The sequence below is a fragment of the Nuphar pumila genome, chromosome 13, assembly GCF_984573655.1.
Source record: "Nuphar pumila chromosome 13, dmNupPumi1.hap1.1, whole genome shotgun sequence".
Classification (NCBI taxonomy): Eukaryota; Viridiplantae; Streptophyta; class Magnoliopsida; order Nymphaeales; family Nymphaeaceae; genus Nuphar; species Nuphar pumila.
This window is the reverse complement of record NC_143261.1, coordinates 75,885,342-75,910,930: the sequence shown is the minus strand read 5'-3', so window position 1 is coordinate 75,910,930 and position 25,589 is coordinate 75,885,342. Positions and strand designations below refer to the sequence as shown.

General features: G+C 39.1%; 1 protein-coding gene across 2 annotated transcripts; it reads right to left on the bottom strand.

Annotated features, from left to right (window-relative positions):
* LOC149818759 (formin-like protein 18) lies at positions 1–25,524 on the bottom strand. Of its 2 annotated transcripts, XM_089984063.1 has the most exons (19): positions 25,017–25,520; positions 23,123–23,817; positions 22,812–23,033; positions 22,175–22,707; positions 20,663–22,081; positions 20,411–20,543; positions 15,313–15,384; positions 14,710–14,808; positions 14,501–14,542; positions 14,130–14,210; positions 13,989–14,039; positions 13,813–13,894; positions 13,157–13,251; positions 12,045–12,116; positions 11,847–11,963; positions 9,611–9,679; positions 9,456–9,522; positions 1,163–1,477; positions 1–244 (listed from the first exon to the last, which is right to left on the bottom strand). In XM_089984063.1, the coding sequence occupies exons 1-18, from the start codon at positions 25,087–25,089 to the stop codon at positions 1,326–1,328; spliced, it is 4,074 nt and encodes a 1,357-aa protein (XP_089840189.1). In that variant the 5' UTR covers positions 25,090–25,520; the 3' UTR covers positions 1–244; positions 1,163–1,325. The 2 variants fall into 2 exon arrangements, with proteins under 2 accessions (XP_089840189.1, XP_089840188.1); XM_089984062.1 differs by having other exon boundaries at positions 20,663–22,707; positions 25,017–25,524.
* Between the last annotated feature and the right edge of the window lie 65 nt (positions 25,525–25,589).

Genomic DNA, 25,589 nt, shown 5'->3' with positions numbered 1-25,589 from the left:
TTTACAAAAGGGCTTTCCCATTTTCTTATTTTCTTCTATGTTACAACAAATCAGATACAGCTAATTCCTATGAAACATTTACAAGAAATAAATGCACCCCCCAAAGAAAAAGGAAAAACGGGAGAAACAAAATGATGTTACAAAAGAATGGAACGTGTGTGGGTTAGCTTTTTACATGAATGGATCATGAGGTCAGATCCTAACAGCACTGGTCATTGGCATCTTCCACGTCCCAAAAAAATACCTGCTTTCACACAGTTAAACAGAGAAATGACATGGCTTCTATCGTCACAAAATCTAATTATCCTTTTCACTGTTCCTAACAAGAACCCAGTGACAAACAGAGGATTTAATATATAGTGTTCACATTATATGCAGTCACCCATCTTGGCATTTCTCGAGATGGGTGTGGCATCCATTTCAGGAAATGTTGAGATGGATGGTCATCAGCAGTGGAGCTGCATGTGGTGTCTAACTCCGGAAATGTTGAGATGGATGGATATCAGCAGCGGAGCTGCATGCAGCTCCACTGCATAAAAATGACCTCATTATATATAGTGGGGAGTAGGTGACTACCAAAGTTAGGAGCCTACCACGAGCGAACGGGGTTTTTGGGTTCTTTTTCCCGAATCTGACCCTGCAAATGTGTTTGGCATGATCGATTAGCTAGAAAATGACACTTGGATCGTGTTTTTCGGTGAAAAAAGGTGATTTTTTCAGCTTGAATATTTATAAAAATTGTAGACAGTTGATTTTCAAACCTTGTAAAAGCCTACCCATGCGTTGGAATCGATCCAAGAGTCCATTTCTATAAAATCAAGCATGTAGAACAACCTGAAAGATGCGGAAGGCACAGCATAGAGAGAGAGAGGGGAGGTTTTATGGGAGAAGCCATTGCCAATAAGGAAAATGACTTGATGAGATCACTTTGGTGGCAAAAACTGACCAAGTCATTAGGTGTTAGTCGCATAGTTTGCTATGGACCCACAAGATGTTTAATGGCCAAGGATACTAGCAAATGGGCCGTCTCCAAGGCGAAGGGTCAACCCTTCGCTTGGTTAGGGGTGGACCATCCCAAGCCATTTGATCTTGTGAGTACAACGGAAACTGAAATCAGCTTGTGGCTCCCAAACCCATTTAAACTACAAAATAAAAGACCAACCTGAAAGATGCCAAAGGCACAGCATGAGTGGCACTTCCTCAACAGCTGCTGCTTTCTGGCTGTGTCTCCCATCGGGCGTCTCCAGCATCCACGAGGGAGGTCAAAATTGTACTTCCAAAGGGAAAAGTCCACCTGTATTCTTCCAAAGCCCAACCACGAGGACTTATTTGATATTGCTCCTCATTGGAGTATGGAGCTTCGTTTTCTCCTTTTGTGCTTCTTTCTCAGCTTTCTTTCTCTCAAGCTCCACCTGCTTGCAGTTCTCACCATGTGCCATCACAAAAATCTTCACAAAATTCAAAAGCGTGGAGACAACTGCATTCATCAAAATTGGATCCATTAACTAGATTAAAGAGACAAATCCTGAATCACATTATTAAATGTACTAGAGAGATGCCAGTCTGCATCAAAACCAAAAAGACACTGATAAATTAATGGTAAAGTTGCAGCTTTTCCAAATTAATTTTCATCTTAAGCAGGATCACAGACATTAAGCAATGCATAGAACTGATTTATAAACAGCTGTCACTGGGCCACACCAAATGCTATGCATGAGCAAAAAGCATGACATGACAGGCCACATGCGTGGCCTAGACACATTAAAGACATTTTTTTATCGTGTCTGATACCGCCAACACCACATGATAAAATCGGATGCATAATTAAGTTCGTCTTACTATAAACATTTTAATTTCCATAAAAAATTAACATGCCAACACTACACGATCGAATCGGATGCATAATTAAGTTTGGCTTACAGTAAACATTTTAATTTCCATAGAAAAAAACCAGCAATAAAGACCATGAGGCTATATATGCCTGTGATGCATTTCCTGTTCATGCCCCCATAACCAACCATTTCTGGTCCTGGATGGAGCTGGCCTGCCCAGACAACCAAAATTTGACCTCTTATTGGTATGGATTTGGCTTGGGAGCTCTTGCCTCTCAGAGCATTTGCCATCATCCCATTATCGATTTTAGATGTCTGATTACTCAGCAATGGTACAGAAAAAATAATAGAATCTGTGCACCCTCTTATATAAGTGGATAAAAGACCATCAGCCACTCTTTGCGATCAACATGGAACTAAACTCCCATTTGAGTAAGAAAACTGTTGCCTCAAACCTATGACTCTTTGTGCACATGCTTTAAAAATCTATGCTCCAAGAAACAGGAAATGTGGAAATGCATCGTCAGGCTAGGTCAACCTTGGTTATGAGTAATTGGCTAGGAGATTGTGATTTCATTTAACCAAGTCCACGTGGCTCCGGGGTATCGTCTCGTCCTTTTCGTTCTAGCTTCCAACTAGATGCTTGAGAGTAATAGATTGCAGCCAGATAATTTTTAGTCTACTTTTGAACTAATGAAATACAAAAAGTGTTCTTAGGTGAGTTTCAGCCTATGACTCTTTGTGCACATGCTTTAAAAATCTATGCTCCAAGAAACAGGAAATGTGGAAATGCATCGTCAGACTAGGTCAACCTTGGTTATGAGTAATTGGCTAGGAGATTATGATTTCATTTAACCAAGTCCACGTGGCTGCGGGGTATCGTCTCACCCTTTTCGTTCTAGCTTCCAACTAGATGCTTGAGAGTAATAGATTGCAGCCAGATAATTTTTAGTCTACTTTTGAACTAAATGAAATACAAAAAGTGTTCTTAGGTGAGTTTCAGCCAACACCTGTGAAAAAGGTGCAGGATCCGACCCGATCCATGTCACCGCCCATGTATGTAAAGGTCATGTATTTAGTTATCGGGTCTGGATATACCAGACCCGACCCATAGTGTAATATAAACTTAAATACATGTTTAGGTCACGATTTCTTTTTTACAGAAATCGTGACAGCCGCAGTCGATCTCTCCCTTTCTCTCCCTCTCTCTCTTTCTCTTCTCTTTCTCAATACAATACAGGAACAAAAGGAAAATTAACATGGTATCAAAGCCAGGTTCCAGCTGAGGGCTGAAGTGGATTCCGAAGGTGCAGCAAATCAAGGTTTGAGGTTTCGCCTATTCTTTTCTTCATTTTCTTCCACTTCTCGTTTTCCCTTTCCTATTCTTTTCTTCATTTTCTTCCACTTCTCGTTTTCCCTTTCTGTTTTCCCACTTGTTTCACGCAGTGAATCCCACGTGAATCCCTAACTTCACGTGGATTTCATTTCCACGATTTCTCCTTTTAGTGGATTCACATCTCACGTGAATCCCTAATCTGTTCACACAGGATTCACGTGAATCGTTTTCCATTTCTGTTTTCCCACTTGTTTCACGCAGTGAATCCCACGTGAATCCCTAATCTCACGTGGATTTCATTTCCACGATTTTTCCACGATTTCTTGCCTAATCTGTTCACGCAGGATTCACGTGAATCTTCACGTGAATGCTGTACATCAAAAAGGCCGTGAATTTCACGTGAATCTACTTCACGTGAATATTCTTTCTTCATTCAAATTTTTTTTGCATATCCCAGTTGACATATAATCTGGGATTCTTCAAAAAAAAATTTAATTTTTGCTGTCCAGCCTGCTGTGCGAGCTCTCATTTGCCTCTTCTCGTATCATTTTTTGTTCTGACTGTTACGAGTGGTATTCACATTGAAGACTCAGTTTTTTTTTACAGCTTCTGGTCGTCGATCTTTGAGTCACTCAGTGCAAAAAAAAAAAAAGGACCATCAGCAAACCTCTTTGACTGAGCACTCTGTGAATACTCAAAAAAAAAAAGGGGTTCCCTTTCTTGTTAAAACTCCTTTTCATGGATCTTCATTCCTCTTCATCCAACCTTTCCTCAAGTTTTCTCACTCAACTCGTTTCTGAAAAGTTAAATACCTCAAATTTCTTGATTTGGAAGATACAAATCATTCATTTTATAAGGAGTCAAGGTCTCTTAGGTCACCTTGATGGAACCACTCCCGTCCCACTCGAATTTGTTACGAGAGAAGAAAAAGACGACAAAGGAGTAAGTTCAATTGTGTATGTCAAGAATGTTGAGTACCTCAACTGGGAAAGGAAAGATCAATCAGTGGTTGCGTACATCACTTCCACCTTGTCCCAAGAGGTCCTTGTTGCCATTCCCGACAATTGTACTGCTCTGCAACTTTGGGAAAAATTGGTTCAAACATATTCACAAGTTTCGCAGGCGAGAATGGTTTTTCTCAAGAGGGAATTCCAGATGTTGAGAAAAGATTCCATGACCATCATGGAATATCTGAACAAGATGAAGACTATCACAGACCAACTTGCAGTTATCGGATGCGCGGTGAGTGACAGCGATATGGTACAACAGACTCTGAGTGGATTGGGATCCAACTACAACATGATCGTCACTTCCCTATTGTGTCTCCCTGCCCTTCCTACCTTTGATGAGTTGAGAGCAAAATTAATTCAGTATGAGATGACTCTGAAAGGGTTCTCTGAGGAATCTCACGTTCACACAAATTCTCAGGAAGTTTTTGCCACAGGGGTGTCTTATGGTAGAGGACGCGGACGAGGAGGACAAGGGCGAAGTGGACACGGAGGACGTGGTTTGCTTCCCACTCCAAATATGTTAGCTCATGCGCAGGGGTCAAGATCCATTCCTACCTGCTTCCTTTGTAACAAAAAGGGGCATATCAAGGCGAATTGTTGGCATAATCCAGAGAATAAAGGAAAGGGTCCACAGACAGAAAACAAAAGGAAGTTCTCAAGCAGTGGAGAGATTAAAGATCTGCTGATATCTGCCTTGTCAGAGTTGAAATTGAAGCAGAGCGATGAAGGCACCTGGTTTGTCGACTCAGGGGCAGCGACTCATGTAACGGGTGATGCAGGTAAGATTTCTAATCCCATTCCTTATTTTGGAAAAAGTAAGATTGTTACTGGAGATGGATTCCACCATCCTGTTTCTCATGTTGGAAAAACTGTCATTCTCATGTCACATTCCACTCTTACTCTTTCTGACGTTCTTCATGCTCCTGACATTAAGAAAAATATTGTCTCTGTTTCCAAACTTATTGATGATAATAATGCTTCAGTTGAATTCACTCCCTTCTCTGTGCAGGTCAAGGACCTTCGCACGAGGGAAACATTCGCTGAAGGAAAGAGACAAGGCAATATGTATGTCTTTGAAGAAGCTCCTTGTCATGTTGTCCACCTGAATTCAGAGCCTTCATTAGAGTCGTGTTCATCCTCTTCTGCTAATGTTTTTAGTATTTCTGAATGTAATAAGCCATTCTTATGGCATAGTCGATTAGGACATTGTGGGGGTCATTTCATTGAGAAACTTGTATCCAATAATCTCATTCCAAAAGAAAGTCTAAATAGGGATGAGAACAGTCACAAATGTTCCAGTTGTCTTTCCTACAAGAGTCATGTATTGCCTTTTCATTCCATTAATAAGAGAGTTTCAAAACCTTTTGAGATAATCTGTTCTGATGTATGGGGACCTGCCCCAGTTGCCTCTGGATCTGGGAGCAAATACTATCTAATCTTTGTTGATAGCTATACTCGGTACACTTGGATATATTTCATAAAAAATAAGTCGGAAGTCTTCTCTTTGTTTCAAAACTTTCTTTCCTTTGTCAAAAATCAATTTTCTGAGTCCATTCAATTTTTCCAATGTGATGGAGGTGGGGAATTCTCATCCCGTGATTTTATCTCTTTTCTTCAAAGTAACGAAATAGGAAGAAGGGTGTCCTGTCCTCATACCCCTCAACAAAATGAAATTGCTGAACGAAAACACAGGCATATCGTTGAAAGTGCCATGAGTATGCTTCATGACAGCAATCTTCCCATCAACTTATGGACAGAAGCCTTCCATTCTGCCGTGCATGTGATAAACAGACTGCCTATGGTTATTCTGGAAAATAAGTCTCCTTATCACTGTCTTTTTGGAACTTATCCTAGTTATTATGATCTGCGTGTTTTTGGATGTGTTTGCTATGTGCATATCGATCAGTCCCTGAGAAACAAGTTTCAAGACAAAGCCCAAAGGTGCAGATTCGTGGGATATGCAGATGACTACAAAGGATATAGGTGTTATGATCCCACCAACAAACGTATCAGAACCTCAAGAAATGTTGTCTTTGATGAACAAAATTTTGATCACGGAGCTGACACAACGAATATGTCAACTGAAATTTACTGTCCTTGGCTAAGCTCAGAACTTTTTGCTGGCTCCAATGAAACATGTCCCTCAGATTGCGTGCAACAAGAAGAAGAGGTATTTGAGAACACTGGGACGTCGGGGTCACAGAATGCAGAGGAAGTATCGGGCAGATACAAAGGCATTGTCTATTCCAGACAGAGACCGACAACATCAAGCCATTTAGATGATGTCTCAGTCGCCAATCCTACTCCTTCTCATACCCTCGCAGTCAGAAAATCAAACCGCATACGGCATCCTATTGACAGGTGGGTTAGTTATAACAACTTCTCTTTGGATTTTCAATTGTTTTTAACTGCCATCAATAAGGATGAAGAGCCCATCATGTATTATCAGGCAGCAACTTCTATGAAATGGGTAGAAGCCATGAATGATGAAATGCAAGCCTTGCATGAATGTGGAACATGGGAAGTTGTTCCCAGACCACCTGACAAAAATGTTGTCGGATGCAAATGGGTCTACAAAATCAAGTACAAGCCAGATGGAACCATTGAACGATATAAAGCAAGGCTTGTAGCTAAAGGATTCACTCAAGAAGCAGGGCAAGACTATGATGAGACTTTTAGTCCGGTTGTAAGAATGAGAACAATTCGAATTATCATTTCCCTGGCTGTTGAACATGGATGGAAGTTGAGTCAGCTTGATGTAAAAAATGCATTCTTACATGGGGATTTGAAGGAGGAGGTATACATGGAACAACCCCCTGGATATCAAGAACAAAATTGTAAAACCCATGTATGCAGATTAAAAAGAGCCATCTACGGCCTGAAGCAAGCATCTCGCTCTTGGTTTGATAGCTTCTCATCTGAGATTCAGAAACATGGATTTTCACGTTCCATGCTGGACCACTCATTATTTATCTTTAAAAGCCAGTCTGCGACCACTCTATTATTAATTTATGTCGATGATATTATCATCACAGGAAACTCTGCGGACCACATCCAAGAAATAAAAGACTTATTAGGTCAAAGGTTCAAAATGAAAGATCTTGGAGTTCTACGCTATTTCCTTGGTGTAGAAGTTGACAACCAGGCTCATGGATTGACACTCACTCAACACAAGTACACCGTAGATGTTCTCAGCAAGGCAGGCATGAAAGACTGCAAACCTCTAGGAACTCTGAGTGTACTTCATCAAAAACTTAGCGCTCATGATGGAGATCTGTGTGATGACCCCACCAGGTATCGCAGCATAATAGGAATGTTACAATACCTCACATTCACTAGACCTGATATTGTTTATTCAGTCAATCAAGTGTCTCAATTTATGCATGCGCCACGTACTGGACATATGGAAGCGGTCAAGAGGATCCTTAGATATCTGAAAGGGACTATTGGGGATGGATTGATATATTTACCACAGTCCCATGGCCAAAACGAGCATGAAATTACTGTATATTGTGATGCAGACTGGGCAGAAGATCCCGACGAAAGAAGATCTACATCAGGATATTGTGTCTTCATTGGAAGCAATTTAGTCTCTTGGAGCAGTAGAAAACAAAAAGCTATCGCTAGATCAAGCACTGAGGCTGAATATAGATCCATGGCGGCTGCCACCGCCGAAGTCACATGGATCAGGCATCTTCTAACTGAAGTAGGAGAAAAGATCTCCCACACTACCTTGCTCTGTGACAATCAAAGTGCTATCAATATGTCATTCAATCCGGTACATCACAGTCGCGCCAAACACATTGAGATCGACCAACACTTTGTGAGGCAGAAGGTTGAAGAAAAAGAGATTGAACCTGAGTCTGTCAGTACTGAAAGACAGGTTGCAGACATATTTACCAAAGGGTTAACCAAGGATCACTTTTGGATGATTAAAAACAAGTTGTTCATGGTCCAAAACCATGATCAACTTGAGGGGGGGGGGGTGAAAAAGGTGCAGGATCCGACCCGATCCATGTCACCGCCCATGTATGTAAAGGTCATGTATTTAGTTATCGGGTCTGGATATACCAGACCCGACCCATAGTGTAATATAAACTTAAATACATGTTTAGGTCACGATTTCTTTTTTACAGAAATCGTGACAGCCGCAGTCGATCTCTCCCTTTCTCTCCCTCTCTCTCTTTCTCTTCTCTTTCTCAATACAATACAGGAACAAAAGGAAAATTAACAACCTGGTCCAAGCTGAACACTAGGTGATCCATCTTCTTTAAATAAACTTTGCATAAATTATTTCCATAAATTTAAGTTAATAGATATAACTTTATTAAATCAAAAGTTCGTTACTTGGGGAAAGAATCAGCATGAATCGGATATGACTTCGGTTTGGAGATATTCGTACACAATTTCTTTGTTGTAGTTCTTTATACATCTACACACACATCCTCTTTCCCTATTGTTTATAAAAATCTGTATCTTGTATATTTGTCAGAACCATACCTGGGATAGATAAAGAACCGTATCTTCTCATTACTCTCACTCTGCTAGAACCTTGAAAGCCACAAGAAATATGACCACATCTCATCGAGTAAAGACGATAAGAACAACCAACCAAAACACCCTACTCTCCTTGTGATGCCTATAATCGATACATAGGTGCAACTATCCATGTGATTAGATTTCTACTGCTGTAAACACATGAAAAAATGCACTGTGCTACATTTTACAATATCCTTAGATATGAAGTTATAGGTGTACAAATTAAAAGTCTAAAGCAAGTCAAAGTTATGTAGTTAACAAACAGCGATCAACAAACAAATAGTTCATAATGAACACTTCTGACAAGCGTATGTTACAAGCTGGTTGCATCATAAGATAGACAAAATAAATCAAATCAAGTTCAAAATGCAGATGACTACCCAAAAACACCCAATACTGATATGGCTAAGATACGAGTGAGACACTGGTATCAGGGGCTTGGTAAAAGTACTCATACTACATAGTGGAGTCCCAACACCAAGGTGACTTCTTGTTCAGCACCATTTTTCATTTATAACCTCCCCAGTTTTTTTATCACTAAATTTTGAAATGCTGGCCAGATAAAGTTGCTCTGATGTTCAAGTACAAGGATCTAAAATCCATCAAAGCCAAGTTAACATGATTTCAAAATTACAGACGCATACATAGTTAAAAGCACTCAAAGAATTGCACTTAAGCAAGGTAAGAATGAGTAAAAATAGCACAAGAGGAAAAGAAAATCGCATATGTGAAAATTACCTTGCTCAAAGGGACACCTAGCAGGATCTTCCCCAAAATATAGAGCAAGTGCATCCGCATTTCTACCCTGTGAATAGTTCCAACAGCAAGAGTAAGAAGGCAATAGAACTCAGTATATGAGATCTTCAATTCAATTTGAATCTTTTGGCTCATACCACTGCAGAGTAAAACGAAGTTAAAGATCGAACCTCCACCTCAGCAAGAACGATGAATTCCTTCAATGTCTTGACACCAAATACCACAAAGACAATTTTGTCAGAGAATCAGAAAACAAGAAAAAGATTAACAAAAATTTTGAGCATGAAAAGAGAGGCAACAATCGCCCTCAAAGATGTTCAGTTGCAAGAGAGTGCAACTTGAAAGATAAAAAGCAAAAACTTCAATAATAAAAAGATGAAGCTTCATCTTTATAAACTTTCTTTTGTCCACAAGATTTTAAAAAACGCAAGTAGAATGAGAGAAAAACTATGTTGACATGCCAGAAGACAACAGATAAAATGAAAGAGAACCGTTAGCCTCATAATAGTAATGAGGACTACCTTTCTGGTAGGCTCAGATCAGTTTGGTTATAGGTACTAAACAGCCATATCTAATCAAATATTTGATGACTACATTTGGAGTCAAATTCAGATCTCCGACTCAGGTGGGAAGTTCAATTACCAGATGTAAATCACATTTACTCCTTACCTTCAGTGGAACGACCTAATCATATTCCAGAGTTCATCAGAAATGCATGCTTTTTATACTTTTATTGAGTAAGGATTTGGACACCCTATACAAACCCAAACATTCATCTAATTGGATGCAAAAATGGTTCAAGTCCAACAAAAAGAGCTTAAATTGAAATGGATATCCATCCCAAGCCCACAGAATTCATGTACCTACTTGAGCACCAATCAACTACAGCAGGGACTGTTGTTTCTGACTGAACAACAATTGACAGAGATAATGATCTCCTGAGCTAAAAGGTATCCAAGCCCCAAAGTTGAAAAACACAAAATGTTTGTTTACACTTACTGACTGAAGAAATTAGTGCAAGCAGGTTAGATTACTCTTCAATGTTAACTTTTCATTAAAAAACTAGGGATCTATTGATTGATGCTCCTTTCCATTGTTATACCCCAAATTAGCATTCAACTGCTATGTTCTAAAAGATCTTTGAGGTACCATGTTCCATCTCACATTTCACAGGGTACACCCATTGAGCGCATGGACTTGAGACAACCTGAAACAATTTTCACCAATCCAACAATTCTACTAAGTTGCATGTAGGTCTAACTCATCAGGCCCACGGCACAAACACAGTAAACATAAACCAGGCTGCTCCAGACCTCAGGCATAAAAACCCATCACCATGCTGACTTTAACCTGATTCCTCCTACCCACTCAACAACTTAGACTTGACTCCTCTGAGTCTCTGACAAGTTTGAGTGTTTGATTCATCATCTGAATAGTTGACAGTACCTAGGGCAAGTAAGAAAGCCAACCAATACTCTAATTTTCTTTTCTCGTCTTCTTTTCAATAACAGATTTATGGGGACTCAAGTTAGGAGACTGGGATTTAATTGGAGTTGTGGCCAGACCGCTCAAGCAATTTGGAGTCCTAGAATGCTCTTTACAAAAATTTGAGCCTTGTATACCAAAACTACATCAACTTAAGACAGCGTTCATGCTTGTTTAGTTAAAAAAGCCAAATTCTGGCCTAAGCTCAATCCCATTAAGAGCTCAATAAGCTCATTTAACATGTTCTTAAAATACTTATTATGTAGAGAAGATGCATACTGATATCCAATGACAAGAAAGACAAAAGGTCAGAATAGAAGAACTACCAAGCAATTGGTATCTCATTGTATCCATTTCAATAGAATGGTTCAATTCATTATTTTGATGAATCATTTCTTAGGGGCAAAAGAAGTCTCTACAAGCACCTTAGCAAACTCTCACACATCAAATTCCATTGTGGAAGAATTGTACAAATGGGATTTGAGAATAGACCATGAGATATCTGATGACATAATGTATTCCAAAGGAAGATCTCAGATGCAGCAATTAGCTTTAATCTAGGCCTTTTGTGAAGCATCTATATCAAGCTACAATGCAGTATAACTGAGACTGTTTCATAGTTCAACCATATGAACATGCAAGCAAAATTTGTCTTACATGAATAAAATTGAAAAGCTATTTGAACATACTAGGCAGAATCTGTGTTTTTGTAACAAAAGTCTACTCTAATTCAACAAAAACTTATGCCCCATGCGCTGAAAGGAGGCCATCAAAATACCATAGAAAGGTAGACTCTGACTATCTGGAGTTTAGGCATAAAATAGAGTTACTAGATGGAAAACACAATGGTATTTACAGTAGAGAGTGGGAACTTTGAGTGGAAAATACCTTCCAGAAAACTTCTGAAACACTACCATCATTCTCAGATGCAGTCAATTCTTGTTCCACCTTTTCTAGCCCTTTAGTTATGGCTTGCATTTCTTCAGCCAAAAACTTCAATTGAATCTGTATCAAAGGATGTAGATTAGGCAACCAATACATAGAATAATTAAATGAAACAGCAGGATATGTTCCAAAAATAAGAACCTTTGATGCATTTTCCAAGCTGATAAGGTCCTTGTGAAAATCCAAAAGATCTGGCAATTTATCAGCAAGAACCTGAGCAACATGACAAAGAGAATTAAAAAAAATAAACATGCAGAAGAAAAATGCAGCAATAGCAAGAGCACCAGCAAAAAAAATCCAATAAGATGAGTGATGAGACGTTATCAAGGATCTTCCAAAGAATATTTGAACTCAAATATTCATCACAGAGGTTCTCAGGGTAGACTAATTATCATGATCTGAAGGAAACATTGTAAGTTATACAAAAAGGCCCTTTCATCCAACCTTTCGTTTTATACTCCCAATCTCTTTTTGGGATTTTTCAAATGACTTGCTATGTAAAAACAGACTACTGAATCATCAACCATATTATTTCAATCCTATCCTCACAACTTACACACTTCTTTAACAAGTAAATTGTTTCAATCTTATCCTAACAACTTGGCACATTTGCAACCATCAATTAACATCCCATATATTTGTATGATACATATCACATGCAATGCATACATAGAATCTATGTCACATGGGTGCGGGTGCGGGGGTGCGGCAGGGGCAAAAATGTATATATATATATATATATATATATATATATATATATATATATATATATATATATATATATATATATATATATATAAAGGGGGGTCCGGGGGTTCCCCCCGGTGCGGGTCCCCCCCCCCCCCCAGAATTTTTTTTAAAATTCCACAGCCCATTTCATAGGGCAATTTTTAAAAAAAAAAAAAAAAAAAATGGACCAAAATGACCCTGGGTGCAGTCAACGCACCCAGGGTCGGGTTGACCGCACCCGCGTCGAGTCGACGCGGGTGCGGCACCCTGCTAGCCGAGTCGACGCGGGTGCGGCACCCTGCTAGCCGAGTCCCTGTGACATAGCATAGAATCCATCCATGTAAGATTTGTCATGCACATTAAATGCAACTCTCCAACAAAAGTGTGCAAGTTTTCAAATGATAGGACAATACAGGTAACAATCTGCTACAGGTTCATATCCACAGTCTAAATTGTCAGAGCATGCAAGAGACTAGCATATTTCAGTGGATGGCTAATGAAGGATGAAAAAATTGAACTCTCACCTTACAAAGATAATGCATGAGGGTCATCTTATTATTAACTGCACGAGTGTCAGCTAGTTTCAAAAGGCTATCCAATCGAAATCCAATTGCAGAACCTGCATGTAACACAATTACAATGTAAACTCAACAAAGTGTAAGAAACATACAACGCAAAAGTAACAAAAATCAAAGCCTAATAAAAGAAGCAAAACATGACAAGGGTACCTGAGAATGAAATCAAATTGCATATTAGCATTCATATTCCGTAACAGTAATATATAAAATAAAGATAACCTTAATAAATGCATTTAGCATCTAAAACAGCTGTTAAGAAATGATAGAGAAAGGCCTAAAGAAGAGAGACAGAAAATTGACAAATTTACAATATGAGAGATGCATAAGACTAATAGAGATTTCTTTAGGAAGGTGACCAAATAAATTTTTCACTAATTCCAGTTCATGCATACAAAATAATTTCCTTGTTATTTCAATGGGGCTAGTTTATCTTATTCAGTAATTTATTTGCACAGGCACTCAACTGGCAATTTGACTAAGTGGATCTACAAGATGGCAACTGCAAAATACAAAATCAAATTAAGGAGAGAACATAAACAGAAAAAACAAAAAAAGGTAATAGCTTCACTTTTATGTGTATGTTTGTATATAGTTTCACTTACCCCTTGCAGTACCTTGGTTTAGTGCATTTCCCAATGACAGAATTGTCTTCATGATCCTTTTCAACTTGATGGAATTCTTGATCTGATAAGCCAGAGGTTAGATTCATAGACAAACAAAAATAAAAAAATGAGATAATGAAAAGGATAAACTGAATGTTAAAAAAGTTAACAATCACCTCATCACATGCTGAGTTTACAATATTCAAATTTTTCCTAAGATCTGCAACCTGTACCATAGTATAGCAACTAAGATAACTAGATAATTGAAAAGCCACCCCCACTTAACTGATGGAAAAAACAGTTAAAGACAATCCAACCTGGGAACTGAATTGTATCTTGAAAGAAAATACTCTAAGTTTAGATTCCACCCTAGGGACTTTCATTAACTCCAGAAAGAACTGCAAAATCAAAGGTCAAACAATTTCAAACATCTAATCGAAACTAAATAGCAAAGTTATTTCAAATACTTAAGCAAGTAATCCCACAAGAAGCCAATGCATGAGCATTTTAAAAAATTGCAACTATTTTCATTCTGCTAAAGTTTCAAATAAGATAGACAGACAAAGATGAAAAAGGATTATTCAACTAACTAATAACCACAATAAATAAAGGCTAAAGCTTTTGGAATCAGGTCATCCACGTCAAAGTATGAAAGAGTGCAGAACGAGACAAAGCTGATCATCCCTACCTGTTCACATCTTCCCAAGTTTTCCTTGTTACCATTGTAGCCCTAAGAATTCACAAGGATGACAGATAATGGAAAGAAAAAAAAATTAGACCAAGTTCATGGAAGAAGAAAAACAAATTACACTAACAAAAAGTTCGACATGAACAAGAAAAGCAAAGTGAGCAATTGTGATCAGCGAAATTGTTAAATAACACCGACAATAAACAAACCTTAAGAAGTTCAATTTCTTCTTTTGTAGGGCAGAATTTGATAAGATTTTCCACTTGATCAACATCTAAAATTGAATCATCCAACGCAAGGGCTGCACTCTAAGAGGGCAAAGAAAAACCAAATAGTGTTGAAAATGTATCTATATCCTAGTGAAAGAAACTGGAATATCATACATTACTAATTAACAGTTCATAAAGCATACAAAGTCAATTGTATAGAACAAGTAGAAATCATTTGAAAGAAGTCATGAATAACCATAAACAAGACACTTGAAAAAAAGCGTGAGCCACATAGTCAAAAGACTCGAAACACACACATAGAGATGATTGTGTGTGCTCACACACACACATGCACACATGAGAGAACACTTTTACATCAACATGAACATGACTGTAATTAGTGAAACAAATGTGCAAAGAGGCATGTACATTTAACACAAAAGATATGAAATTTGTGAACAGTTAGATGATCTTATAACAAACCAAAGTTTTTCAGATTATCAAAGAATATATATTTTGAAAGAACCTGTATATCATGCCTCCAAAAGGATAATATAGCTGCCAAGTGCCAACCATATAAATTGAAACAGAACAATAACTCACCATCAGATCAGGAAATGGCATCTTAACTTTTGTTAGCATAATTTCACAATTATAGGAGCGTCTTTGTTCAATCTGCAAATAAAAAGCATGTGCAAAAGCCCAAGTTATACACCCCATGTAAAAGCATAGGTCCCAAATATGTATCAGATCTTTTCTTTATACATTTTTAACAAAAAAGAGGAAAACTTCACAAAAATCAATAGAGAAGAGTTCAGGAAAAATAAAGGACAGGGTGGTAAGATATAACAGACCAAAGTAGCACACAGCAACACCATCAAGAAGTGCTTCATTACTTATCAATGAAAAATATAAAAGCAGATGTATTTGGCACGGTCCACTTGCTAGGAATCAACTATTAAATTGTGTTTTTTTTTACGAAAAAAATATCGTTTTTGGATGTTTGATTATTTGCAAAAATTCTAAGCCGTTGAATTTAACGCCTTAAAAGATCCTGCTTGTGCATTGCAATCAGATGATACAAGAGTCAGTTCCTATAAAACCAATCATGTAGATCACAGCTGTACAGTGAAATTTAAGAAAAATAAATAATGAAAATCTTGGTTCACACAAAAGTGCACATATTTTCGGTTAACATATTCTAGTGGTGTGTCTATATCATAGTCACCTGCATTGTTAAACATAATTTCTCGGCGAGGATATTTCTCGGAGAAATTTTTCAAAAGTTGATAAATCTCTAGAATATCTCGGGAGTTTAAAAAATTGAAAAAAATATAAAGAACAACGAAAAAGCTAAGAAAATAATAAGTTTTGCATTATTTTTCTTCCAAAAATATAAAGAAACATGTTTTAAAGGCTTTAAAATATAAAAGAAACAAAAAAATAGGAAATGCAAACTTAAAAAAAAAGAGTTTTTCCCCAAAAAATATCACGATGATAATAACATGATATTTTGAAAATATAAAAATCACGAGATATTACCTTTAATATTGGTATTTCTCACGATATTTTCAAAATATCGCGGATATCGGTGACAGTGGTCTCTCTCTCTCTCTCTCTCTCTCTCTCTCTCTCTCTCTCTCTCTCTATATATATATATATATATATATATATATATATACATATATATACACACATGCATAAGAATAAAATAAAAACTTATCCATGCATGATGCATCATAATTAAATGCTCTAAGAACTGATTCCTATAAAAACAAGCATAGCTCACATTTGTATGGTCAAAATTTAGAAAAAAAAACAAAAATCTAATAGCATGTTTCATTTAGCACAGATGTATTACACACACACACACACACACACACACACATATATATATATATAAGAAGGGGGATGGTTCACCCCTTGTGCTCCCCTTTAAAGTCCGCATGTTAGATATGTTTTTTGGCAAGTCTGACCATATAGATGTGATCTCCATGGTTGAAAACATATGATTAGACTCTTGGATCAAAGTTTCTTTACGCGTAAGTAAGATTTTATAAAATAAAAAATTTCACAAGTTTTAGAACTGTTGATCTTGGATGCTTGTAAAATCCTATTTACACATCAAAAAAGCTTGATCCAAGAGTATTCAAAAGTTTTCAACTATGCAGATCACATCTATATGGTCAGATTTGCCAAAAAACATATCTAACATGCAGGCTTTAAAGGGGAGGACAGGGGGTTCACCATCCCTGTTCTACCCTACCGCAAACAAATGGGGGTTTCACGGTGTTTTTTGCAAATCTGATCCCACTGATGTGTTCGGCATGGTCGATTTGCTAGGGAACAGCACTTGGATCGTATATTTTCGATGAAAGAATGTGATTTTTTTAACTTAAATATTTATGAAAATTATAGACTGTCGATTTTCAATCCTCATAAAAAATTACCCATGTGTCAAAATCGGACCATCCAATAGTCAATTTCTGTAAAATCAGGCATGTAGAACCCATCTGTACCATCAGATTTGAGAAAAACATGAAAAAAAATACTTTAGAAGCCCAGTAGGCTGGCGTGTGTGTATATATATATATATATATATATATATATATATATATATATATATATATATATATATATATATATATATAGTAGGTGGTAGTTGCCTAACACTCTTTTATCCTACCGCCAGCCTACCAGGATTTGTTCTATTTTTTCTAAAATTTGAACATACAAATGTGATCTACATGTTTGATTTTATAGGAGTCGACTCTTGGATCATTCGAGTGACACACACAGTTAGGTTTTTATAAGATTTAAAAATCAATGGTCTACAATTTTCAAAAATATTCAGTGCTTAAAAAATAATCTTTTTCTATTGAAAAAACATGATCCAAGTGTCATTTTCTAGCCCCAAGGGGGGTTGGCGTAGTGGGGTGGGGTCTTGGCTGCTAGACGGGCAGTCAAGGTTCGATTCTCATGGGTGTCGTTCATCTACACAAGCCAATGCGTAGCATAGGCCCCAGGGGCAAGGGTCCTAGCATCCGAGTTTTCAGCACGATGACCATAGGTATGACAGGCTGAGCCAGCGAGATCAGGTCTTTGTGCCAGGTGCGGTTTCTTCGGGTTATAAATTCAATAAAAGTGTCATTTCCTAGCAAATCGACATGCCGAACACATCTGTAGGGTCAGATTTGCAAAAACTAACCCAAAACCCTTATTGACTGGTGGTAGGCTCAAAAAAGTGTTAGGCAGCTACCACTTTTCCTATAAAAACAAGCATATAGATCACATCTGTATGGTCAGAATTTCGAAAAAAACACCGAAAATCCAATAGCATGTTTCATTTAGCACCATGCCCATTTTGTAGGTTTCCATTTCCCTATATATATATATATATATATGCTACCAGCAGCTGTATACAATCTAGTTAGAAAATCATAGATGCAAGTTGCATCCACTCAATCTGATCTCATAGATGCCTTCAGCATGGTTTGTTTGCTAGGGATTGCACTATGGATCATCTCTTTCCGATATAAAACTATGATCCTTTGAGTCATCAAATTTGGCACATTGTGGGCCCTTGATTTTTGAATCCCTTAGAAAACCAAATTACATGTTGCAAAAACATGCTCCAAACATGCTTTCTACTAAAGAAACTATATAGATCATATCTATAAGGTTAGTTCTACAAAAAAAAGTAGGCAAAAAGTGAAAAAATAGTGTTTTCTAGTCTGCTTGCATACACAAACGACTGAAACAAATAGACACACATAAATAAAAAATAAGCCAAAGAAACATTCATGGCATTTGGACATATAAATTCTTCCAAGCTGATCTTGAACACTAAACAACAAAAAATTATAGAAAAAAAATTTACATCATTGCATTCCTGAACTGAAAGTGAGTATTTTGCTTGTGATGTCAGCTGCTTGTATTTTCAAATTCTTGAAAAAAAGGGATTTTTTTTAAGGAGGATTAAACCATAGAAAAAGAACTTGGGTAGCCATACGGGTTAACTCTTACTGGAAACTTCATAATTTTTTCTAATGTTTTACTTGGTTTCATTCTTTCGCGAGCACTTAAAGTCATGAATGAAGTACCAACTTATGTGTAAAAGTTAACAGTCCAAGCAAAGTTCACTAAAACCTAAGAAACAGTTTCCCAAAAGTTGTCAAATTTTAATTTCAGTGGGAATTCAGATAGAAACCTCCACAGAAAATTTTGAAGAAAGTATTTTGCTCAGAAATTTTGGATATGAATGCTTTGAACCTCACCGAGGACATGGCATTGGATAAAAATGATTGGAGGAGAAGGATTCATGTGGAAGACCCAGAATGATTTTCTTTTTTGGTTTATATCGCCGACCCCAATTGTTTTGGGATGAAGGCATAGTTGTTGTTGTTGTTGTTGTTGTATTTTGCTCAGAAATCGCTGAAATCACCTTAGATTCTCCTGTGCCCAAAGCTTTCCACTACCAGATTCAAAAATTGCATGCAAGAGGGTAAACTGACATTAGTTCCTCCAGATACTATGTTCAATCTCAACAGTATGTATGTGCTAGCTTCTTCCAATCACAGCCTTGTGGAGTCTAGCCCACAAGGATTCCGCCTTCCTAACTAGGGTGACTGTGTTTTGTCACCTGACATGGGCCAACCACAGTTCAAAAACCACAAAATGTGTCCCTTGCTGCAAGGTCAAAGCTGAGTATACTAGCTGGTAGGCAGGGTACCTTGAGGGTTTTACTAACTGGAGGCCTGCCAATGTGCGGTTGGCAATGGGGAGCTTCTTCCTTGCCCTAGTCCCTCCCCACCCCAAAAAAAAAACTTTGGAGTTTACAGTTGGGAATTTGCAATCCAGATAGCTAATTCTGAAAGATTTATTTTTAATCAAGGACCGCATTGAAACAGAAGGTTTCTTAATGAAGACACAATAGGGGGAACAAATTCCAGTTCCACCCAAAACAAATCCTACTATTCTTGCAACATTTTAGATCATGGTGCATGATTGTCTCATCTTGTTCAAACAGTAACATGCAAAGTATCCAGCGGACAAGTAACTGGACTTGCATTAGCAGCAAATTTTATGTTAAAATAGAAAGAAGTATCATTATCGTCGATAGAAGATCATGATACTGAACTTTGACAACCAAAACCTAATATTTTCTCTTCCTTGTGACTCTTTTAAAGGTAATCTTTGAATCATCAAGCTTTTTCTCCTCTCCTCCTTCCACCAAAACCCAATACTTCCTCTTCTTTGTGACCCCCTTTAAGAGGTAATCTTAGAACCATCAAACTTTTTCTGTTCTCTCCTTCTTCCAATTGTTACCAGCACTCTTGGCTATCAAACCACTGAAAACCTCGAAACATAAGCTTGGCATTCAAAGTTTGGTACTCTAGCTGTTCTGCACCAGAATCTGCTCAGCTCTTTATCTACTGCTTCAGTTGTACAGAATGAAGCTTCAAAAGAATTAATATATGACCTTTAGATGAAAAAACAAAAAAACAACCTGAGAATGTAATAATGGCCACACTGGATGTGATGAAATGAATTTCACTATTGTAGGAATTGTAGTTAATATGTGTTCCAATAAGCAGAGTGATCTCCACATATAATAAGATAATTAGAAAAACCAATCAAAGAGCTCCAGTTAATACAATCATAATTCCAGAGAGTTGTATTACACAAAGCTGCTAATTACCAAATGGACTTTATCAGTCTTGGGACCAAGTGACTTGCGACGCCCTCCTGACTTTCCTCCTGAGCCATCATCTGAAGTTGGCACCACAGCAGAAAAAAGCGTCTCCAGTTCTGACATGTCAAACTCCGGGGCACTACCAAGTAAACATTAAAACTCGTCAAATATAAATATGTTGTTCAATAATCATAACCAGGTAAAAAAAATCATCTTTTAAATGTAGAAAACAAATAAAACTTATAACAGAAGTCATACTTGGAACCATCATCATATTTCTGTGACTCTGCCCACAAGCTTCCTTGCAAGGCTCTAGTTACCTTGATCCAATGTAATGGCTTCAATGATGCTCTTCGGGTTGTTGCTTGAGGGGATTGTGCACGCCCAAAAGCTTTCCCCCCAACAGCTTGGTTAGAAGACAAGACCTTCTGCCCTAATTGTGAAGATTTGGAACCCATAAGAGGAGGTGGTGGAACTGGAGCACCTGGAGCCCTTGGCGGAGGAGGAATAGGAGTACTCTTCCCAAGAGGAGGTGGAGGAGGAGGTGGAACTCCTGGTGCCCTTGGAGGTGGTGGAACAGGAGTGCGCCCTCCAGGAGGAGGTGGAGGAGGGGGTGGAGCACCTGGTGCCCTTGGAGGCGAAGGAGCAGGAGTTCGTCCTCCAGGAGGAGGTGGTGGAGCACTTGGTGGCCTTGGAGGTGGAGGAACAGGAGTGCGCCCTCCAGGAGGAGGTGGAGGAGGGGGTGGAGCACATGATGCCCTTGGAGGTGGAGGAGCAAGAGTACTCCCTCCAGGTGGAGGTGGAGGAGGAGGAGGAGGTGGGGCGCCTGTTACATTTGGAGATGTGGTAGTAGAATTTCTTCCTCCAAGAGGTGCCAATGGAGGAGGAGGGGGAGGGGGTGCTCCTGTTGTGTTTGAAGATGTCAGAGTAGAAGCATGTCCTCCAGGAGGAGGAGGAGGAGGTGGTGGTGGTGGTGGAGCACCTGGAGCCCTTGATGTCATTGAAGAAATAGTCGTTTGTCCACCAATTGATGGAGGGGGAGGAGGAATAGCACCTATAGCCCTTTGAGGTGGAGCTGGAGATGGAGCACCCATAACATTTTGTGGCGTTAGATTCTGGTTAATAAGTGGTGGTGGCGGTGGTGGTGGTGATGAAATATATGAATGATTTATACGAGAACCAAGTAATGGAGGGGGTGGTGGAGGAGGAGGTGCAGTTTTTGATGTTGGCAGAGATGATGGACGTCGTGGGGGTGAAGCAAATGTCTCTGGTATGTTATCCAATGATGTAGTGAGCAGCATAGTTCTTGAAGGAAGAGAAGATGACCCTAAGGAGGGAGGCAGAGGTGGAGGTGAGGGTCGGGGTGGAGGCAATGGTGCAGGTGGTGAGGATAGGGATGTAGATATGGATATTGAGGTTGTGTCAGTACATGAAGATGGGGATGAAGGTGGCAGCTGAGATGTAGCAACATTTTCTCCACGTGGAGGTAAAGGTGGCGAGGAGATAGAAGAGGATGTAGCACCTGAATGTGCACGCGCAGGCCCCTTTGGGGGATGTGAATGAGATGGATTAACTAGGGTTGTAGGCAAAGCAGATGATGTAACTGTCACTGATGAAAGAGGCTCTGATGAGGTAGCGTCAACCACATTTTGCTTTGGTCTGACATTTGTAGGTGTACTGTTAGTAGATGGGGCTAACGTTAGTTGTTCACTGGCAGCATGACCTTGTGAAGGAGCATCAATCTCAAAAAAGGGTGGTGCACTGTTATACCTTGAAGGAGGCTGGGGAGGGATATGCACAGCATAGGAATCTAAATTTTCTACAGATGATGGTGCAATCCATCGTGGTACAGTTTTTGGCTTTGCAGCTTTTACAGGCATGGCTTTGGTGTCTACTTCTTTGACACTTTGCTTAGCTGTTACCGTTCTGGCTGCAGATTGTGCATTGGAGGCAGGCTGCTTCTTTGACGAGGGAGACAGCTGCATCTCAGGTTTCTCATTAGAAACAACAATTCCTGACTTTGGTGGAAAAACTTTGGTCTCTGGCTTTTCCCGAGCAACAGAAACCTCTACAACCTTTTTAGGAATCACGACATCTTGTTGGTGATGGACCTTGCTTGGTTTATTTTGCTGAGGCATTTCAGGTCTATTTCCCCCCTTGGCATCAAGCAAGTCAACATCACTGAAGATCTCTTGAACTTCATAAAATTCCTCCATTGCAAGGCCCTCTCGATCATCCCCATGAGTGGCCACTTCATCAGTCGGCGTATGATACTCAGCGGCATCAGATTCCGAAAAAAGAACCTGTTAACAAACACTAGTTTCTTTGGCTCCACATTCTAAATCTGACAGAAGAAAAAGGAGAAAGGGAAAAAGAAAAATCTTAGCAAGGATAGATAAGAGCTTGCCTCTGCTTTGAAGTCTTTTGGAAAACGGTCCTTGGAGTTCCATAAAACGTCAATTTCCTCCCTACTGAGCACCAAAATATTAGACCGGATGAATGAAGTGTTAAGCATTACCCTGAACAACATCTCTTCACGTTCCATATCTTCATCCAGATCAATGCATTCAAGTACTACATCCCCTTGGACTCGGCAATGGATATCTATTTTAATGAGCGTAGAGTCATCCTGCAGTTACAATAAAAAGTCTATATACGATAAACCACACGAGAAAATCTTGGAAGTTACATCATCAATAGACAAAACTTCAGAGCTACCTGTTTGTAGTTTCGCCCATGATTCTTCTTCTTTGATGTTGGAAACAGAACCTTAGAACTGCGGCTGGATGTGTTGGATGGATCTTGGCCATAAACTCGGACTATAGGCCTGCAGACTCCTTCACCAACATTCGGAAGAACTCTAAGAATGAGGCAGTCCAAAGTCAAAAGCATATCTTGTGGAGGCCATTCTGAACCAACATTTCTCCTTGAGATGTACTGGAGGTATCTCAACTGGGACGGAATTGGATTTAAAGGAGTGAGTAGTTGGAGAAGTTCCCGGGGTGCTTGCTTATAGATCATGTCAAGTGTTTTTTGTTCCCCCGTATACTGTTTTCCATAGATAAGGAGGCCAGCAAGCATAAATGCTAGCACAGGCCATCCTCCCCTCTCACAATGCATAAGCAATACATTGCCTTCGAGAGATAACCAGCTCTCGCTTGATCTCAGAAAATGATGTATCATTTCCAGTGGGAGCAATGGGCACCCTTCATAATGTCGTGGGTAGTCCATGACCGTCATGTCGTATTGTGACAAAATGTCTGTAATTTGACTCCTCTTTTCTCCTTCTCTAAAGTTAAAAACCATGTACGATGCATCGGTGAAATATTCTTGCAGCTGAGCCACAATGCCACCCAAATAAACCTTGTATTCATGCTCCTCCAAGACATCCGTTGAGAAGCAGCAATCAAATACTGCAGGGAAGTGGAATATCTTGATCAAGCACCACAAGAGTTAAAGAGTATGCCAAAAATTCACTTACAAACTGAGTCATTTGGAGGCCACCAAAAGCCTCACTGCCAAAACACAAGCCCAAATCCTTGCCAATGAATAGCATATGTTTTACTTTTCTTTAGAGGGGTCATGTCTGAGAAAGCAAAAGCTTCGAAGTATGCAAAATCGTGGATAAGTTATTAAATTCCTAAACTAGTCCAATTATCAACATCAACCCACGAATTTGCATTACGTAACCAGGCTTGAGAAAACCTAACCTACCTTGACCAACTCCTCACATTTGAAGATGAAAACACACAACTGTTTCCAAAGCACAAATTCTAGTGTCAAATGCAGTGCCCTCCTTCTGTCTCTTAAAAGTTGCAAAGAATGGCAATAGAAAATCAAAGTCACTGAACTCTACATTATAGGCCCAAAAATTGCACTCCTCCCCGATCTCGTATCGTGAAAAATTTGTTGCTAATCTTCCAAAATGAAGAAAATTTGAGCAGAAATCATATTTTAAGAGAGTAATAACATGGGACAATTAACCTAGAGTAAGGGAGCAACGTAAAAATCATATTTTAGGTTGAGTAAAACAAGAGAGAAATTTCACAAATTAAGGCTTCCCTAAGCAATTTTCCTACTCAAGTACTAAGCAGTCCAAAAACTCAGGAGTCCATGGACAGGATTCAAAGGATAAACAAGAAAATCATGAGATTAATGACGATCACGACGAACAACAACCAGGGGCAAAATGCACAAAACTACCACAACAATTTACTTAAACTAAGAATTGCATTTCGTCTCAAGACGCAAACACTAACGACAGAGCCAAAGCACAAGAGATCTGAGTATCCAGTACATAAATTCTCTTGCAAGTCAATATGAAGTAGAGAACTAAAAAGGGAAGAAACAGTCGATCATCGGAACGATCAACTGAACTCGTGATTATGGCGGTTCATAAATTAAACTCAAAAAAGGGGAAAAATAAAGAAAAAAGAACTCCTCCAGATCCTCTCTCGCAAAGAGAAATGGAGTCAATTAAAGGCGAAAAAAGAAAAAGAAGATCAAAACGAGGGAGCGGTTTCTTCGACACCAGCAATCAGTAGAAAAACACGAAAATCGTTCTTGCAATCGAAATTCCCGCACGCGAGGGAGGGAGGGAGAGAGGACTCACCGTAGACTCTCTCGGAGATCTCCAGAAGCCGATCCGGCGGTTTCCTGTAAAAGAACCGCCGGAACAGCGCCATTCGCGCCCGCTGCTTCCGCCGCGGGATCCAGAGCGGCCTCGACCTCCGAAATCCGCCGGCCAATCGCCGGAGGCCGCGATACCAGTGCCGGAATCACGCTCCCCGACCCTCCAATCCCGAAATCCTTCGATCCGACGTCAAAAGAGGGCCAAAAAAAAAACGCAAAAGAGAATAGAAAAGGGAAAGAGGGAAATGAAGGAGAAAACGAAAAAAGAACACGGATAACAAGAATTTGTTGATACAATCTGAGCCAAAATGAACCACAAAGGGAGGGAAGGAAGAAGGAAAAGGAGCGAAGGCAAGAGAGAGTAACGTGCAATTGCAGACAAAAGTGGACTCGAATCGGAGAGGACTCTGACCCGCAACCTGGTTTCGCGATGCCTGAACGGAAGCCACCACGTGGTCGATCAACGACAATGGCGGAACCCCAAGCCAAGGCTTATTACAACTTAACAAAAGAATTCTTTTTTCTGATTAATTATTAAAAAGCAACAGGACGG

Excerpts from the sequence above, each read along its gene's own strand:
- LOC149818759 (XM_089984062.1), bottom strand. The coding sequence starts at position 25,089 with ATGGCGCTGTTCCGGCGGTTCTTTTACAGGAAACCGCCGGATCGGCTT. Across the intron at positions 13,252-13,812 it reads AAACCAAGGTACTGCAAGGG|GTTCTGCAATTGGATTTCGA; the intron begins GTAAGTGAAACT and ends TGTTACATGCAG. Across the intron at positions 9,523-9,610 it reads CTTCGTTTTACTCTGCAGTG|GGTAGAAATGCGGATGCACT; the intron begins GTATGAGCCAAA and ends AACTATTCACAG.